Below are 20,498 nucleotides of genomic sequence, written 5' to 3' on the forward strand. Positions count from 1 at the left end.
AAACCACTGCATAAAATGGGGGATACGTCTGATGTCAACAACTACCGCCCACTCTCCCTTCTGACTGCCTTATCCAAAATTCTTGAAAAAGTAATGTACTGTAGAGTAGCTTCACACCTTTGTAAAAATAAAGTTTTAACAAAATGTCAGTTTGGTTTCCAGAAGGGTTTATCAACGGAAAACGCTGAATATACTTTCACTAATGAAATATTAAATGCTCTGAGTAACCGGAAGTCACCCATTTGGATTTTTTGTGACCTTTCAAAGGCTTTTGATTGTGTAAATCATGGAATACTTCTAGTTAAGCTCAAGTACTGTGGTATGAATGGGACAGTGCTCAAATGGTTTAAATCATACCTAACTGGAAGAGTGCAGAAAGTTGAAATAAACAGTTCACATAATATGCAAAAACCTGGTGATTTCTCAAACTGGGGAACAATCAAGAATGGGGTGCTGCAAGGTACAGTCTTGGGTCCTCTGCTGTTCTTAATATATATTAATGACTTGCTATTTTATATTCACGAAGATGCAAAGCTGGTACTTTTTGCCGATGATACAAGTATAGCTATCACACCCAACAGACAAGAATTAACTTGTGAAATTGTCAACGATGTGTTTCAGAAATTAATTAACTGGTTCTCTGCAAATGGGCTCTCATAAGACTTTGACAAAACACAGTACATACAGCTCCACACAGTAAATGGAATGACACCATTAATAAATATAGACTTCGATCAGGAATCGGTAGCTAAGGTAGAATATTCAGAATTTCTAGGTGTATGCATTAATGAGGGGTTGAACTGGAAAAAAACGCACTGAGGATCTGCTGAAACGTTTGAGTTCAGCTACTTATGCTATTAGGGTCATTGCAAATTTTGGCGATATACATCTGAGTAAATTAGCATACCACGCCTATTTTCATTTACTGCTTTCGTATGGCATCATATTCTGGGGTAACAAGTAAAAGAGTGTTCATTGCACAAAAGCGTGTAATCAGAATAATTGCTGAAACTCATCCAAGATCATCCTGCACACTTATTTAAAGAGCTAGAGATCTTCACTGTAGCCTCACAATATATATATATATATATATATACACTTATGAAATTTGTTATTAACAATCCGAACGAATTCAAACGTAATAGCAGTGTACATGGCTACAACACTAGGAGAAAGGATGATCTTCACTACTCTAGGTTAAATCTAACTTTGGCTCAGAAGGGGGTAAATTATGCTGCCACAAAAGTCTTTGGTCACTTTCCTAATAGCATCAAAAGTCTGACAGATAGCCATATAGCACTGAAAAGGAAATTAAAAGAATTTCTGAAGGGCTACTCCTTCTACTCATTAGATGAAGTTTTGGATGTAGTAAGTGGGTAATTTCCCACCCCCACCCAAAAAATATTAAGTGTCATGTAATATTTTGTGTAATGTAATATCTTGTATAGACACCTTTTATTAACCTGACACGTTCCACATCATGATCTATGGAACAAGTACTAATGTAATCTAACTGAACCTGTGCAGGTCTTGAGCCAGTGCTGATGGTGTTCGTGGGAGCGCACGTCTGGAGCGACGTGAGGATGTGTCTGGTGCAAGGGCCGCGCCGTTACTTCAAGGTGCTGACCAACTGGTCAGTCACAACACCTATTATACTTAACATAAAGAGTTTTCTATATAACACTAGTACAATTATCTTCACACGCCGTAGCACTACTTGTATATTAACGACCGTTGCGTCCCTCTCCACACACCACACTCTAGTCTCAACGAACGAGGATGTATTATGTTCGAGTATAATGACTTTTCTGGAGACCAGAAATCTACTTTGTAGGAATCAGCCTGGGTTTCGAAAACGGCGATCGTGTGAAACCCATCTCGCGCTATTCGTCCACGATACCCAGAGGGCCATAGACCCGGGTTCCCAGGTAGATGCCGTGTTTCTTGACTTCCGCAAGGCCTTCGAAACAGTTCCCCACAGTCGTTTAATGAACAAAGTAAGAGCATATGGACTATCAGACCAATTGTGTGATTGGATTGAAGAGTTCCTAGATAACAGAACGCAGCATGTCATTCTCAATGGAGAGAAGTTTTCCGAAGTAAGAGTGATTTCAGGTGTGCCACAGGGGAGTGTGGTAGGACCGTTTCCATTCACAATATACATAAATGACCTTGTGGATGACATCCGAAGTTCACTGAGGCTTTTGCGGATGATGCTGTGGTATATCGAGAGGTTGTAACAATGGAAAATTGTACTGAAATGCAGGAGAATCTGCAGCGAATTGACGCATGGTGCAGGGAATGGCAATTGAATCTCAATGTAGACAAGTGTAGTGTGCTGCGAATACATAGAAAGAAAGATCCCTTATCATTTAGCTACAATATAGCAGGTCAACAACTGGAAGCAGTTAACTCCATAAATTATCTGGGAGTGCGCATTAGGAGTGATTTAAAATGGAATGATCATATAAAGTTGATCGTCGGTAAAGCAGATGCCAGACTGAGATTCATTGGAAGAATTCTAAGGAAATGCAATCCGAAAACAAAGGAAGTAGGTTACAGTACGCTTGTTCGCCCACTGTTTGAATACTTCTCAGCAGTGTGGGATCCGTACCAGATAGGGCTGATAGAAGAGATAGAGAAGATCCAACGGAGAGCAGGCGCTTCGTTACAGGATCATTTAGTAATCGCGAAAGCGTTACGGAGATGATAGATAAACTCCAGTGGAAGACTCTGCAGGAGAGACGCTCAGTAGCTCGATACGGGCTTTTGTTGAAGTTTCGAGAACATACCTTCACCGAGGAGTCAAGCAGTATGTTGCTCCCTCCTACGTATATCTCGCGAAGAGACCATGAGCATAAAATCAGAGAGATTAGAGCCCCCACAGAGGCATACTGACAATCCTTCTTTCCACGAACAACACGAGACTGGAATAGAAGGGAGAACCGATAGAGGTATTCAAGGTACCCTCCGCCACACGCCGTCAGGTGGCTTGCGGTGTATGGATGTAGATGTAGATGTAGATCTGCATGTTGTGCTGTGAAGTTGGCGATACGACAAGGTTCTTTTCTTGCTCCATTGCTTTTCGTGGTGCCTACACAAGTTATATACCACTAAATTTAATACGAAGGGGTCCAATAAGAAATGCAACACTTTTTTCCGAAAGCCAGTTGGCTTTATTCAGGATTCGAATGCACCATATTATTACCTACTTTTTTGGTTACAAAACCCTATTTTTCAACATAAACTAAGTTCAATGCGATGGTCTTACGCATCCTTACTGGGAGGGCGGGAGGTCCTATATGTCCACATGGTACCACTCTACTGGCCAATGTCAGAGCCAACGTCTTGCTGCATCAGTTACCTCCCCATTATCCACGTGCTGTTTCCTGTGGAGTGCATCCTTCATTGGACCAACCAGATAGAAGCCGGAAGGGGCGAGAACTGGGATGTAGGGTGGATGAGGAGGACCAGTCCAAAGAAGTTTTGTGAGCTCCTCTTGGGTGTATAGATTTGTGGGAGACATTGAGTTGCGATAGAGAAGTTCTTCTTACGGTCATCCTCTCAACACGCAAGCAGTTCTGCACAGCAAGCAATTCCGCATCGTTGCTCATTATGGTCTTGTGTTATCCGCCCCGATAGCTGAGTGATCAGCGTGACGGATTGCCGTCCTACGGGCCCAGGTTCAATTCCCGGCTGGGTCGGAGATTTTCTCCGCTCAGGGACTGGGTGTTGTGCTGTCTTCATCATCATTTCATCCCCATCCGGCGTGCAGGTCGCCCAATGTGTCGTCGAATGTGTTAAGATCTGCACCAAGGCGGCCGGACCTGCTCCGCAAGGAGCCTCCCAGCCAATGACGCCAAACGCTCACTTCCATAGTCTTCTGTTAGGCGATGAGGAATTCATCAAGCACATGCACCTTTAAGTACCCCAACATATGGACCAGTGTGTCAGCACTACCAACAAGATGTCCGATAGTGGAGAGAGGTGTTTGAGTGTGATGCGTCAATCATCTCGAATGAGAGCGTCTGCACTTCCCAACATTGCGGAAGTCACAGCTGTGTGCAGCCTCGCGGCACGCGGGATATCGGACAGGTTTGCACTACTTTGCGATGACAATAGACGCCTCGCCCAACGACTCACCATGATTTTGTTCACTGCCAGATCTCCGTCGACGTTTGGCAAACCTATGAATATCTGCGATGTTCTGGTTCTGCAGTGGCAGTTCTCTGCTTGAAACACACCTCTGTTACAGATGCCATTTTGAGAGCTACGCATAGCACCGATAACAGTCGTAACTTCGTAAAACTGTTGGAGCTGAAGCGAGAATATTCCACGATGTCTCACAACAAATTCCGAATTTTTTTCAACCTAAGCTGGCCGATAAAAACTGTTGCATTACTTATTGGACGCCCCAGTAAATCAATCAAAAATTCTTATTTTCCTACGCTAAAAGTTCCATTATCATATACGCAAATAATTCAGCAATGAGGGTGATTAGTAACTTCAGTTCCTAACTTGCAGGGAACACATTGTCAGAACGTCGTTTAATCCCCACAAACCACGATACATACAGCTTCTGACACAAATTTCTCATAAAAAGTAAGTTCTTTGTCACAAAATGATGAAATAAATAAAAACTGCAAGTCTTAAGACTGAAGACAGATGTAAAGCTTCCATGGAAAGCACGTGTTATGGTGTGGAATGATTTGACCAGAAGTGTCCAACCTTCGGGCCACATGCGGTCCAATGCAAGTATCAATGTGGCCCAAGAAGTGAGATCTATCACACGATCGGTAAAAAAATCCCATGTCATTGTGTACATTATGTGCAGCCATAAATACTCGTCTTCTTCCAATATGGCCCATGTGAGGTACCCGAGCGAGGTGGCGCAGTGGTTACCACACTGGACTCGCATTCGGGAGGACGGTGGTTCAAACCTGCGTCCGACCATCCAGATTTATGCATTCTGTGGTTTCCCTAAATCACTTAGGCAAACGCTGAGATGTTTCCTTTGAAAGGGCACGGCCAGTTTCCATCCCCATCCTTCTCTAACCCGAGCTTGCACTCCGTCTCTAATGACCACGTCGTTGGCGGGACGTTAAACACTAATCTCCTCCTCCAGCTAAGGCAAATGTTTGGAAACCTCTGGCTTAGACCACTGATTTCAGTTCCTTGGACCAACAATGCCGTAATCTAGACGCCAATGCTGGCAAAATTTGAAGCTTTCTTCTTCCACACAAACCAATGCTACTCTGCACAGGGTGAATATCAAAATCGAGTGTGTTGGTATGGTGTGAGTGAATGAAATGAGTTACCTAGTCCGTAGCCCTGATATCGATCTAGACAACACTGTTTAAAAGCCAAATTGGACTTTGGGAATGAAATTCATCGTGGCGACAATTTTGTATAAATAATTCTTGATTTTATTGTGTCAAATTGGAGTAAAAATGCGAACTTCCACATTTTCGAATATCGCCATCGTGACTGCTACTTTTGTGTCCTATTACAGCCAGTAGTCGATCTGTCACTCGGCGATTACGTCACTGTGACGACAAAGAAGTCAAGCAATATGTCTGTGCACCGGAGATTAAGGCGACTTGCAGAACGCCAACGACTCATTAAAAATAGAAACATTAGCAGATCATGAGATGGTGAACTTAGACGAAAAAAAAAGCGTAAAATTATGCTTGAAGACTCGAAAACTTTGTCACACAGCACTGATTGTTATCATAGCGGCCGTTGAATTATCATCTTACAGCAATGACTTTATGTAGAGTACTTTCGGTATTCTTAATGTGTAAGTGTGTGTGTGTGTGTGTGTGTGTGTGTGTGTATGTGTGTGTGTGTGTGTGTGTGCGTGTGTGCGTGTCACTAGATCACGGCGTAGACGAACTTAAAGAGAAACGGAGCAAGTCGTTCACATTCCAAGAGGGCAGGTTCCTTAATCGTAGAAATTATGTGATGTTGGAAGAAGTAGTGTAACCCAACAGGTTTTATTCAAATATGGTTCAGCAAAAAGACTGGGAATATTTTTTTACTAATTTAAGATTATTTCCCACGTTCAAGATGTAAGCAATCGCTCACATACATGTACCAGAATTAAACCGAAAGTTTTGCTAAAAGGTATAATCGATAATAGCAGCAAAAAACTGAGTTACATTGAGGTGGCAAAAGTCATCGGATACTTCCTAAAATCGTTTCGGATCTTCTTTTGCCCAGCATAGTGCATCACCTCAACGTAGCATGGACTCAACAGGTTGAACTATTGAGCCATGCTGGCTCTATAGCCGACCATAATAGCGAAAGTGTTGCCGGGGCGGTATTTTGTGCACAAACTGACCTCTCCATTATGCCCCATAAATATTCGAGGGGAGTTTGGTAGAACGATGTGGGTGGCCAAATCATTCGCTCGTTTGAATTGTCCAGAACGTTCTTCAAACCAGTTACGCATAATTGTAGCTCGGTGACATTGTTTGCGATCATCAAGTCCACAAATGGTCTCCAAGTAGCCGAACATAATCATTTCCAGTCAATTATCGGTTCAGTTGGACCAGAGGATCCAATCCATTCCATGTAAACAAGGATCACACCATTAAGGAGCCACCACCAGCTTCCACAGTGCCTTGTTGACAACTTGGGTCCATGGTTTCATCATAAGTGCGCCACTCTCGAACGCTACAGTCCGCTCTTACCAACTTAAATCGGGAGTCGTCTGACCAGGCCATGGTTTTCCAGCCATCTGGGGTTCAACCGATATGGTCACGAGCCCAGGAGAGTCGCTGGAGACGATGTCGTGCTGTTGGCAAAGGCACTCGCGTCGGTCGCCTGCTGCCGTAGTCCTTAAACGAGAAATTTCCCCGCACTGTCCCAATGGATACGTTCGTTGCACGTCCCACATTTGATTTCTGGAGTCATTTCGCGCTTATCTGTTGGCATTGACAGCTCTACGCAAACGCCGCTGCTCCCGGTTGTTAAGCGAAGGCCATCGGCCACTGCTTTGACCGTGGTAGAAAGTAATGCCTGAAACGTGATATTCTCGGCACGCTCTTGACATTGTAGATCTCGGAATACTGCATTCCCTAACAATTTTCGAAATGGAATGTTTCAAGCGTCTAGATCCAACTACTATTTCACGTTCAAAGTACAGTAGAGCGTCGATTATCCGAACGTCGGTCAACCGAACGACCGCTTAACCCAACTTTGTACTCGCTCGCACCTGTTACTCTCCCACCATACCGTCCATCATCCCCCTCACTCCCAAAGTAATGGGGTCTTCACAAGGCGCTGCTGACCGGCCAAGCCGCCAGTCGCTGTGTTTCAACAATCAGCACACTTCTGTCGGCTTGGCACTGGCAGTAGAAGTAGCGGCAGTATCAAAGCTGTTCACAGCAACAGCTGTACCAGCTTAGAGTTGAGGCGTTCCGCTCAGCGCAGTTTGAAGGATTGCGCGCCCCCAAGAAGAGCTTCTCACGGTGCAAACAGTCACCTTCTGTTCTCTGTTACGACCACATGTGTGCTCTGTTACGACCACTTGTGTGCTGCTGCGTGAAGAAATGACGAACAAAATGATATGTCCGAAATTCTCGGTATGCTAAAAGAAATAGAGTGCCACGAATGTGATGAAGAAGAGGTTCATGAATGGATGAATATCGATGATGCAGATCCAAGACACCAAATCATGCAGGACAGTGAGACTGTAAACGTCGTCACTGGTAAAGATGACGTCGCCAGCATCTCATCAATCAGTGCTCCAGAAAGTGAAGATGAAAGTATACCAACAGCTTCTGAGGCGTTCACTTGTTTAGATACTGCCTTGCGATGGTTTGAAGCCCAAGATGAAAGTGACCAGTTTCAGATATCTGTAATGAAAAAAGTACGTGACTTAGTTGCTCGTAAGCATGTAGGCTTTCTTAGACAGACCAAAATAAAGGATTTTTTTAAACGTTAATTTTGTGTATTGTGTGTATTGTTCATGCAAAATGCGTATGTAATATGTATATATTTTTGTTTAATAAACTGTGCCACATACTATATATTCCTACTGAAGTTGCCTTTGTATGTTACTTTGTAATACTAAAAGAGATGCCTGTTTTTATGAATAAATTTACTGTACCAGTACTTCTTTTTGGCAAATAAACATGTACAGTTCGATTATCCGAACAAACCAGTTTCCCGAACACCCATGTCCCCCAATTACTTCGGATAATCGACGCTCTATTGTATGTTAGTTCACGTTGTGCAAACACAAACACGTCAGAAACTTTTCTATATGACTCGCCTGAGTACAATTAACAACTCCGCCATTGCACTGCCCTTTTATACATTGTGTATGCGATACTATACCATGACTTTTGTCACTTCAGTGTACATCGCACTGACGCCATAACAAGACATTTCCTACCTCTGCTTCGTTTTTAATGAAGATACAAGTAGGGTGAATTTGTCTTTAATTGTTCTCCGGGTTCAAAAAATATGTAGCTAAAATTCATACATTGAAGAGCCAAAGAAACTGGTCCACCTGCCTAATATCGTGTAGGGTACCTGCTAGCACGGGAAAGAAACCGCAACATGACGTGGCATGGACTCGACTAATATCTGAACTACTGATGGAGGGAACTGACACCATGAATCCTGCAGGGCTACCCATAAATCCGTAAGAGTACAAGAGGCTGGAGATCTCTTCTGAACAGCACATTGCAAGACATCCCAGATATGCTCAATAACTCTGGGGAGTTTGGTGGCCAGCGGAAGTGCCTAAACGCAGAAGAGTGTTACTGGATCCATTCTATAGCAATTCTGTACGTGTGGGGAGTCGTATTGTCCTGCTGGAATTGCTCAAGTCCATCGGAATGTACAAAAGATATGAGTGGATGCAGGTGATCAGACAGGATGCTTACGTACGTGTCATCTGTCAGAGTCGTATCTAGACGTATCAGGCGTCCCATATGACTAGAACTGCACACGCCCCACACTGTAACAGAGGCTCCACCAGCTTGAACATTTCCCTAAAGACATACAGGGTCCATCGATTCGTGAGGGTTGTCTCCGTACCTGTACACATCCATCCGCTCGATACAATTGGAAACGAGACTCGTCCGACCAGGCAACATGATTCCACTCATGAACAGTCCAATGTCGGTGTTGACGGGCCCATGCGTGGCGTAAAGCTTTGTGCCGTGCAGTCATCAAGGGTACAGGAGTGGCCCTTTGTCTCCGAACGCCCATATCTATGATGTTTCGTTGAATGGTTCGCACACTGACACTTGTTGACGGCCCAGCATTGAAATCTGGAGCAATTTGCGGATCGGTTGCACTTCTTCACTTTGAACGATTCTCTTCAGTCGTCGTTTCGTTGTTGGTCCCGTTCTTACAGGATCTTTCTCCGGCCGCAGCAGTGTCGGAGGTTTGACGTTTCACCGGATTCCTGATATTCACGGTACACTCTTGAAATGGTCGTAGAAGAAAATCTCCACTTCATCTCTACCTCGGAGATGCTGTGTCCCATCGATGGTGCGCCGACTATAACACCACGTTCAAACTTATTTAAATCTTGAGCAGCAGTAACCGATCTAACAACTGCGCCAGACACCTGTTGTCTTATATAGGCGTTGCCGACCGCAGCGCGGTATTCTGCCTGTTAACATATCGCTGTATTTGAGTACGCATGCCTGTACCAGTTTCTTTGGCGCTTCAGTGTATAACAACAGGGCAATGGAAATGGTCGTTAGAAGAATGTGGCAACTATAGACATTAAAAGTTGCAGGAGCTTACTGCTGTGAACACCTACACTCAAGCGGCAAAGAAACTGGTATAGGCATGCGTTTGTTGTTAGATCGGTTACTGCTGCTACACTGACATCTTATCATGATTTAAGTGAGTCTGAATGTGGTGTTATAGTCAGCGCACGAGCTATGGGACACAGCACCTCCGAGGTAGCGATGAAGTGGGGATTTCCCCGTAAGACCATTTCACGAGTATACCGTGAATATCAGAAATCGAGTAAAACATCAAATCTCCGACATCGCTGCGGCCGGAGAAAGACCAACGACGACTGAAGAGAATCGTTCAACGTGACAGAAGTGCAACCCAACCGCAAATTGCTGCAGATTTCAATGCTGGGCCGTCAACAAGTGTCAGCGTGCGAACCATTCAGCGAAACACCACTGATACGGGCTTTCGGAGCCGAAGGCCCATTTTACACGACACAAGGCCTTACACATCGCCTGAGCCCGTCAACACCGACATTGGACTGTTGATGACTGGAAACGTTGCTTGGTCGGACGACTCTCGTTTCAAATTGTATCGAGTGGATGGACGTGTACTGGTATGGAGACAACCTCATGAATCCATGGACCCTGCTTGTCAGCAGGGGACTGTTCAAGCTGGTGAAGACTCTGTAACAGTGTGGGGCGAGTGCAGATCTAGTCATATGGGACCCCTGATACGTCTAGATACGACTCTGACAGGTGACACGTACGTAAGCATCCTATCTAATCACCGGCATTCATTCATGTCCATTCTGCATTCCGACGGACTTGGGCAATTCCAGCAGGACAATGCGACACACCAGACGTCCAGAATTGATACAGAGTGGCTCTAGGAACACTATTCTGAGTTTAAACACTTCCGCTGGCCATCAAACGCCCCGGACATGAACATTATTGAGCATATCTGGGATGCCTTGCAACGTGCTGCTCAGAAGAGATCTCCACCCCCTCGCACTCTTACGGAATTATGGGCAGCCCTGCAGGACTCATGGTGTCAGTTCCCTCCAACAGTACTTCAGACATTAGTCGAGTCCATGCCACATCGTGTTGCGCCACTTCTGCGTGCTCGCTGGGGCCCTACGCGATATTAGGCAGGTGTACCAGTTTCTTTGGCTCTTCAGTATAAACGACACACAGAAGGAGCCAACAGCAAAGATTTTCGAAACAACATAGAAAGTAGTTTGTATTTCAGAAAGTGTAGCTGTAGTCGAAGAAATGGTATGTGATTAGACCTCCATGATTCCTCAGAAACGTTTCTCTATATTGATACTGATGAACGCTTGCCTCTTTTTATGTTACCGAGCGAGGTGGAGCGTGGTGATTGTTGACACTCAAGTTCGGGAAGACGACGGTCCAGATACACGACCGATCGTCGAATTTACGTTTTACTCGTGATTTCCCTAAATGCTTAAGGCAAAGGCGTGTTGGTATCTCTGAAAACGACACGACTGATTTCCTTCCCATCCCTCCCGATCCCGGGCTTATTCTCTAATCTTCTTTCATTCTTGTTTCCCATGAACCGTATTTTTCTATAAGCTGTACAACGTTTTGCCAAATAAAATATTCTTGGTATTTTAAAGTACTGCAAAAATACTTCACATTTTAAAAAGATAAATTACGAATTTTTTTTTGTTTTCGTTTTATGTTCTAGTCTTGTTTTCTAGGATTACCTGGACGGTGCTTAGCATGAGATCCTCCAGTATTATAACGAGTTCTATGCTGATGCCTTAAATATGATTCGATCCTAATCCTTATACAGGGCGATCGAGAATAAAACAGTTACAGGTGTTGTGCTTCATTTCATTTGATTGTTCTCTGATGATACGTGATATGACATCACACAAACCACTCATGAGACACTGACCTCTGTCGATGTGTATTGCCTTCCATCGGTGCATTTACGGACATGGTTTTATTGCTAAAAATTGCTATCCTGAGTCCCCCGTATAACACCTATAACTGTGTAACAACAATTCTGAATCAGCATGTGCAATTGAAATAAGTTAGCTCTGTTGATAACATCATCAGGCTACCAAATTTCCAGCGTCTCCTCAGCTACTGCCTCCCAGAAGCTTAAGGTGTGGAAATGACTGTACTATTTTTTTAGTCCATTTACGATGCGAAGACACAATACTCTGAGGCTGTTAATTCACTTCAGGCGAACTCCAGGACGTTTCCCTCAAGAATTCTACACCCGATTCTTTTCCCCTGCCCTCGTTCAGCCGAAGATAATGTTCCATTTTTCATGAAATCACAGATCACAGACCGAGCTGACGCGGTATTTGAGTCAATGGACTCTGCTTTTGGACTGAATGCATTCAAATCCCCGAATACTCATCCAGAAGCAAGGTTTACTGAACCACTTGTAACCTCCCCACAAAAATTTATAAATGACAATATTATTTATGAATGCTAATGGACATTGCGCTAAGTGTAACTTCTCCACCAAAATTTAAAGACAGAAATAATAAATGAATAGGAGCCAGGAATAACCTCCCTGCAATGAAATGTACTGACCAAGGCAACAAAAATGTGAAATTCGCAATCTGACTCTGGTGTAAGCTCCCACAAAAATAATTAAAAACAATTCAGTGCTAATGAAATTCAATTAAACCGAAATATCGGTCTATGGCCCTGTGCAAAAATCAGAATTAAACTCTTACCTCATCATAACAGCTAGTCAAATTTCTGCTCTTATTCTTGCGCACGGCTTGGAGGAACTGCATTGCAAATAATAATATTCTTTTTTTTTATTATTTAACTGAAAACTGAAACTTTTGTTTAAGGGAAGTGGAACGAAATAGTTACTTCAATTAAATAAAAATTTTATGTAAAATTGCTTTTGAAATCAAAATTATTATTGGGGGCACTTGTTGAAAATTAATTACAATAATTAAACTTTACATTATCCGATGATTATCTTAATTAACAGTATACCTCATTCAGCATCTTGACCAGTGTTGCCGACAGACTACATCACACAACCGCACTGGGCTGCTACTACTGACCGACCGCTCTGCATGACGACTACTAGCGTACTGCACGCCACTGAACAGAGCTACTGACTCGCAACGACTACTGACAGAGTACAGCACGCAACTAAACAGAGCTACAGACTGAGAACCGCTCGCAACACTCGCGCGGTCAAGCGCATACTCTCTGGTCAGAGACGCTGCAATGCCTCGCCATCGCTGCTACGTTACATACGTGTTTCATAACCCTCCACTGGGGGGGCAAAAATTTGGCAGCGATGGTGAGTCATTTGGACTTGCCAAGCGCGGCAAAATTTTTCTTTAATTAACAAACTTCTACAACTTACAGAATATTTAGATGTAGTACATGAATTAAATGTTGTGCACACGCACTAAGTACAAAATATATCAGACAAAGACAAAATGTGAGTACAAAACATAGTAGCAAATCAGAAAAATGTATATACAAATTATTTGACAGATAACAAAGTGCACAGGCACTGAAAAAATTCTTTAGCATATTCAGAACAAATAAACAGACTGGCAAAAAATATTATGTTGACAAGTGACGTGAGTGCACATGCACTGCAGTTGAGAACATATCAGTAAATGATGAAATGTATATACAATTAGTAACAAATGACATAAGTGCATACGCATTGAAGTATTGAATATACAGAATAGTACAAATCATATTGAAAAATGAGAAAAGTGCACAGGCACTGAAGTTCAGTAGAAAACATATTAACACCTAACAGAAGTGCACATGCACTGTAGTTCAGAACATATCATTAAAATAAAAAAATGTATATACAATATAAAAGACAAGAGTGCACATATACTGTACTTCAGAACAAATCGAAAAAAATTTCTTTAGCATTTTGGCAATAAATAAACATAATAGCAAAAAATCATGTCGACCAGTGACATAAGTGTACTCGCACTGGAGTTCAGCGAATTGAAAAAAATGTATAGCCATGAACATAAATAATGTTAGCAAAAAATGATTTTCACTATGTGACAAGAATTAGGATAGGAAAGGGAAGGATTGTATCATGGTTGTAGCACTTTAGATTGCACACAGCTGTTCTGAAAGTCCATATCTTTCCACAGAAGTACAACACCAAGTGACACAACTTGAAGTTCTTTTCCCTTCAGAATTTATCAGCGTAGCCAAGACACTGAACTGTCGTAGTAATATTCCATTTTTTCATTTTGGCAGTATATTAGGTACACCAAACAGTGGGACCATAATAACGTCTTCATCGCTCACGGTGGTGGACAGCATGTCGTGTCAACACCACGCTCTTACAAGGCACACCAACGTAGAATTAGTGCAAAACCAAAGATAGTGCTCCATGATCACTAGGATAAACAGGACAAATGGACATTGCAGTAATTCAGGGTAGTTAGCTTATGAGGAGAAGGACATTATGTCACATAATATTGACAATTACAGTCTTCATTAGTAGTTTGTGGCATTCATAGCCCAGTTATTGAACATTTCTGTACCAAGTATGTAGTATTACAGAAAAATGTTCATTAATTGTATTACATAAAATCAGTAACCTTCTTTTCCTAGTTACAAAGCATTATTAAATAATCACATTCTTTTCCAGTTACAAAGTATAGCAGAGTTAATTAATTATTTGTCATTCCAATAGTATTAATCATTAGCCTTCTCCTAATTACAAAGCATTATGAAACAATCGCATTCTTTTCCAGTTACAAAATATAGCATAGTTAATTAATTATTTGTCATTCCAATAGTATTAATCATTAGCCTTCTCCTAATTACAAAGCATTATGAAACAATCGCATTCTTTTCCAGTTACAAAATATAGCATAGTTAATTAATTATTTGTCATTCCAATATAGTATTAATCACTAGCCTTTTCCTAATTACAAAGCATTATGAAACAATTGCATTCTTTTCCAGTTACAAAATATAGCATAGTTAATTAATTATTTGTCAATTAATTAATCATCTGTCATTTGAATATAGTAAGAATTATTATCCTTCTCCTAATTACAAAGCATTTTCATTTCCAATTACAAAGCATAGCATAATTAATTAATCATTTGTCATTCCAATAGTCATAATCATTAGCTTTCTCCTAACTACAAAGCACTATTAAACAATCACATTCTTTTCCAGTTACAAAGTATAGCATTGAAAACAAGAGTTAATTAATGGCATAATTAATAACATATTCATGGAGTGACATTAATTATTGGCACTCAGTGGCCAGCAAGTATTGAATAGAATAAAAACATAGTTCATCATTCAGTATTATTCAGATCATTACGAAGTCATTATTAAAAAATCAGTTAATTACAATCAAAGCATTAATAATCACGGGCATTATAAGTAGTCTCATTACAATAAACAGTGGCAGTTATTAGCCAGTTACAAAGCATTATTTTATATATATATTTTTTTGTATCATTAAGAAGTCATTACTGAAGTGACATACTATTCAGAGCTGTTCAGTATTATTCAGAATTATCATAAACTAGTGACATTATGTGGGACTGGTAATACATTTTTTTTTGTTAGCAATGCATTGCGTTGGGATCGATAATTAATTGCTGAGGCATAACACTATTTGCTTTTGACCTAGTGCTGCAAATGAGGATAGGTAACGTCATTCGTCATGAGTCAGCTGTAGCAAGGTTATGTAACAAGGCAGTATATGTGATCACATTTATAAATGATAAACACAAATGGGTAAAAAATAAAAATGCAAGTACTAGAACAGGTATAATAAGTAACTGGTTTAGTAAGTATCATGAAAAGCTTCTCCTGGAAAAAATACAAAATGGATTATTGACCTGAAAGAAGAAACGCACACTATGCTGAAAAGTAGTGAACTTCGAATTAACAGGTAGTGAAATGTGTATAAAAATGTGTTCCATAGCTGTCCTTTCCAAAACTTTCCGTCATCCTACTATGTAATATAACACCTGCTGTCAAAACAAACTGCAACAAATACTTAAATAACTACATAGCATAAATACATAACTTCAACATTATCCTCATCTGTAAAGAAAACTTCATTATCCATATCATCATAACTTCATTATTATCATTACCTGTAGAGAAAAACTTCATTATTCATAACAGCATATTCTTCATCATTATTCGTCAGCATTCATTATCATCTGCAAAAATCACTTCATTACTCATTACATAACTATTCCTTATCTCTAGCATATTTCATCACTAAAACTAAGATGTGTAGTTCTGTCTGACAGCCTGCATCAATCACCTTGTATTCTGAAAGAAAAAATTAGTTAAGACTGCTATTCTACGATGAGTATAGTATATTCTTGTTAATGCCTGCCAATCCTGATCCATTTACTCTTCCTCATAAAGTTATTGCATCTTCTTTCGTTTATTCCGTAGGTGAAATTCCCATTTCTGTTGAATTTATTTCTTACACGCATCATTTCTTTCTGAAATTGATGAACAGAGATTAACGTCCTGCATTTAAATCATATACCCACTAAATAATGACTGGTTTATGGTGACACAATTAACCATACAGCATAACATGACAGAAAACGTAATATGTCAAAGACATTGACAGTGTTCGAAGCCAAAATGTACAGAGAATATCACAATGCAGCAGCAAAATGTAAAACAGTCACGATGTTCAGATGTCATAAGGCAAAAAAATATGTCAAAGTCACTGGTGTGTTATATCTTAACTATTTCACAGTGCATACAAACAAAACTGAAAACAATCATACATAAAAAAATGGAAAATGTGCACGGTCTGATGTGTAACGACAAGAAAAGCGACCTGCTAACCTTACCTTGCCAGGCACTTGCCAAGAAAAAATACGATAATCATCAGTAATTAGTCAGGTGAAATAATTGCATTAGTAAATGACATCATAGTGTGTTGAATCATAAAGTGTCTTCACTCAATAAACGGTTTAATGTTTGAGATATGGTGGTTGCCTTTCGATGCTGCGAATCCGATATGGACCTGCGTATAGAAGTTCAAATTTGCTGCACTTACCTTTTAATTTACTGGATAAATAGTGTGTACGTACTAATATCTTCTGTCCAACGTGAAAGTCTCGGCGTCTACAAACCTGTTTTTGCTGTCTTCTCCGGCGCTCTGCGGCACGTTTGATGTTGTTCAGCGCAATGTCAATTATTTCGTGGTGTCTTAGTCGACGACATTTAGGGAAGTTTACTAATTCTTTAATTTTGTTTGGTGGTTCAACGTTTTTCAGTATAACAGACGGAGATAGCATAGTGGATCCATTTGGAATGGAATTAATTACATCTTGGAATGAGAGTATGTGTGTATCCCAATCAATATGTCTTTTGTGGCAGTATATTCGGCTCAGCTTACCAATTTCTTTCATTAATCTTTCACAAGGGTTCGAAGAAGCATGGTACTTGGATATATAAATCGGAGAAATGTTTCTAGCTCGTAACATGCGTGTCCATACGCTACTACGAAATTGAGATCCATTGTCAGAAATTACTTTCATCACATGCCCTACATGAGATAGAAAATGTTTTATAAATGCTTTCGAAACAGTTTTAGCAGTAGCTTTGCGTAATGGAGTGAAAGTAACAAATTTTGAAGTGAGCTCAACAGCGACAAAGATGTAGCAAAAACCTCTGTTAGTTCTCGGAATTGGACCAAAAATATCTACTGCGGCCATATGTCTTAATTTAACAGGTACAATGGGATATAAAGGAGGAATATGTGAAGTGGTGTCAGATTTAGCTTTCTGGCAAATTTTACAAGACGCTAAAACTCGTCGTATACGTTTCTCCATGTTGGTAAAATAACAGTTCTGTCTCAGTATAAGAAAACATTTTTGTGCTCCGTAATGTGCGTAACTTAAATGAGTGTACCAGATTAATTTGTTGACCAGTTCGTCAGGAATGCATAATAACCAATTGTTGCTGTCAGGATGAGAGCGGCGAAACAGAATGTCATTGCGTACAGTGTAGTGGTGTCTAATCGTAACATTATTCTTATCTTGCCAAAGGTGTTTAATTTCTTTCCACACATTGTCTTTATTTTGCTCTTGTGCTATGTCCTGTAATGACGATGAAATAAAGTTTTCAAATGCAACTTGCTGAATGTACATGACACTGAAATTTGTTTTGCAGAAGTTGGTTGCTACGTCTTGCTGATTGTTGCTGAGAGAACGCGATAGTGCGTCTGCTATAACATTTTGTGTGCCGGGAATGTGGACAATCGTAAAATTAAATTCCTGTAAATAAAGTTTCCATCTGCTTAATCTATCGTGCGTGAATTTAGCCGAAAGTAAAAATTGTATCGCTCTGTGGTCTGTGTAGACGGTGGTATGTCTGCCATAAAGAATGTGCCGAAATCTCGTAAAAGCCCATACAACACATAATGTTTCAAGTTCTGTAACAGAATAATTTCGTTCAGCGGGTGACAAAATGCGACTTGCAAATGCGATGTTTTTAATTACTGTAGAACCATCTTCTTCAATTTCCTGGAAAATATGTACGCCTAAAGCGGTGTTGGAACTGTCGGTGGCAATGGAAAAATTTCTAGTAAGATCTGGGTGCGATAAAAGTGGAGCATTCAACAAAGCATGTTTCAGGTTCACAAATTCAGAATGTGCTTGCTTATCCCAAGACCAAATAGTGTTTTTACCTGTTAATTGACATAATCTGGGTGTGTCTAGAGCAGAGTGATGAATAAATTTACGAAAAAAGTTAATTAAGCCCAAAAAACTGCGTAATTGCTTCTTTGTCGTAGGAACGGTAATGTCACGTAGAGCTTGAAGTTTTTCCGGATCAGGCGCAATGCCCTCTGCTGAAATTACGTGTCCAAGAAATTTTATGGAAGTTTTGCCAAAGTGCGATTTACTAAGATTAACTGTAAGTCCTTGTGCATGAAAGGTTTGTAACAGTTGTTCAAGAATCAGATTGTGTTCAGACCAGTTAGCTTCTGCGATAAGAATGTCGTCTACATACGTCGTAATTCTGTCTTTAAGTTCTGTCGGAAGTATTGTGTTCAAACCGCGAATAAAAGCTGCAGAAGAAATAGTTAAGCCGAACGGTAATTTGCAAAATTGATAACAGTCGCCAAAACAAAGAAATGCTGTGTATTTTCTGCAATTCGGATGAAGTTGAATTTGCCAAAATCCCGATTTCAAATCTAGTGTAGAATAAACAGCTGTACCGTGAAATTTCTGTAAAAGTTCCTCTAATGTCTGTGGTCGATCTGTTTCATTAATAATTATGTCATTAATGTGACGTGAATCAAGTACAAGGCGAAGTGAGCCATCTTTTTTCTTAACAATATGCAACGGGTTTATGTACGGACTAACTGCTGGTTCTATAATTCCTTGGTCGAGCATATCCTGCAATTCTTTTTTAACTTGTTCTCTATGAATATACGGAATAGGATAATGCTTAGCTTTAAATGTATCGTGCTGCTTGACTTGAAATTCATACATAAATCCGGACATAGTACCAGGAATGTTGTCAAAAACTGAAGCTTGCTGTAAAAGAATTTTGTGTAATTGCGTTCGTTCGTCGTCTGTAGTTGCACTGCTTTGTCTAACTTTATCGGAAATCATTTGCATTACGTCGTAGTCAACTTCGTCTGGAGTATTATAGTTGTGTACGTACGTATCCGTGAACAATGTGGGATTACAGTCTATGTTACGTGTTGCGGAAATGACCTCTGTGCGGTTAATTGTTTGCTCTTCCGCAGATAGTGAGTACTGAAATTCTAAAGCCAATTGTACATTTTCATCCTTTAACATTAAATAAGAATTTTGAAAATCGATAACTGCGTCGTGTTGTACCAGAAAATTCGTACCTAAAATAACGTCTGTTGTCAATATAGGAACAATCCAAAAATTTGAGTGGAAAGTATGACCTCCAATACAAAATGATAAATTCGTCTGTAATTTAACGTCTACACCTTTACTCGGTACCGCTCCCTTCACTTTGGTTTTGCCTAAAGGTAATGTCGGATAAGTATTCTCTCTGTTACACTCGTCAAAAGTCTCCTCATTTATTACTGATATAGGTGAGCCGGAATCGATTACTGCTGAGAATTTCGATGAACCAATTTTAATTTCGATGACAGGATATGAAATGGTTTTCTGAATAACTGGTCTTTTCTGCAAGAGAGTGTCTCTGATGTCGTCAAAAGTAATTACATTTTCATGAACAACATTTTGCGTGTCAAAGGTAGTGCTTGTATTATTGGAAGATGCGTCCTGTGCAGTATTTAGTCAGATTCTATCTGACGTGTTATTATTATTAGGAGGATTCTGTGGCATTTCTACTATTTGAACTGTTCTATTACTTCTTCCAGACGTGTTACGCTCTGGATGGTACCTACTGTCGGGTTCATTCATGAGAATATGTTCTTGCATATGATTTTGCTGTTGGTGAGACCGACTGTTATTATAAGTACGCTGATAATTGTGCTCATCGTTTTTACGTCTGTCGTGTAAGTCATTCCTATACGGTGCATTACGATAGGAATTGAAATACTGTCTTCTTTGTACGTAGTTGTTTCCTTGCTGACGTACGTTACTATTTGTTGTATCAGGGACTATACGTGCACGCGGCGGAACATTAAAGCCTGGTTGACCTTGTGCATTCCATTGTTGGTTAGGTATGCTAACCGGCTGGTTTTGATGTTGTTGTTGTGAAATACCTCTATTGTTACTAAAGTGTGGTTCCTGTTGCTGAAAATTTTGACGATATTGATAATTACAA

General features: G+C 40.5%; 1 protein-coding gene across 1 annotated transcript in view; it reads left to right on the forward strand.

Moving 5' to 3' along the window:
* LOC124596371 (short transient receptor potential channel 4-like) overlaps positions 1-20,498 on the forward strand; it is a 251,939-nt gene that overhangs the window by 115,212 nt on the left and 116,229 nt on the right. The window contains exon 7 of the mRNA XM_047135486.1: positions 1,528-1,633. Within this exon, the coding sequence (XP_046991442.1) occupies positions 1,528-1,633 (106 nt within the window). The remainder of the gene's footprint in view (positions 1-1,527; positions 1,634-20,498) is intronic.

The sequence above is a fragment of the Schistocerca americana genome, chromosome 1 (genome assembly GCF_021461395.2).
Source record: "Schistocerca americana isolate TAMUIC-IGC-003095 chromosome 1, iqSchAmer2.1, whole genome shotgun sequence".
Taxonomy (NCBI): domain Eukaryota; kingdom Metazoa; phylum Arthropoda; class Insecta; order Orthoptera; family Acrididae; genus Schistocerca; species Schistocerca americana.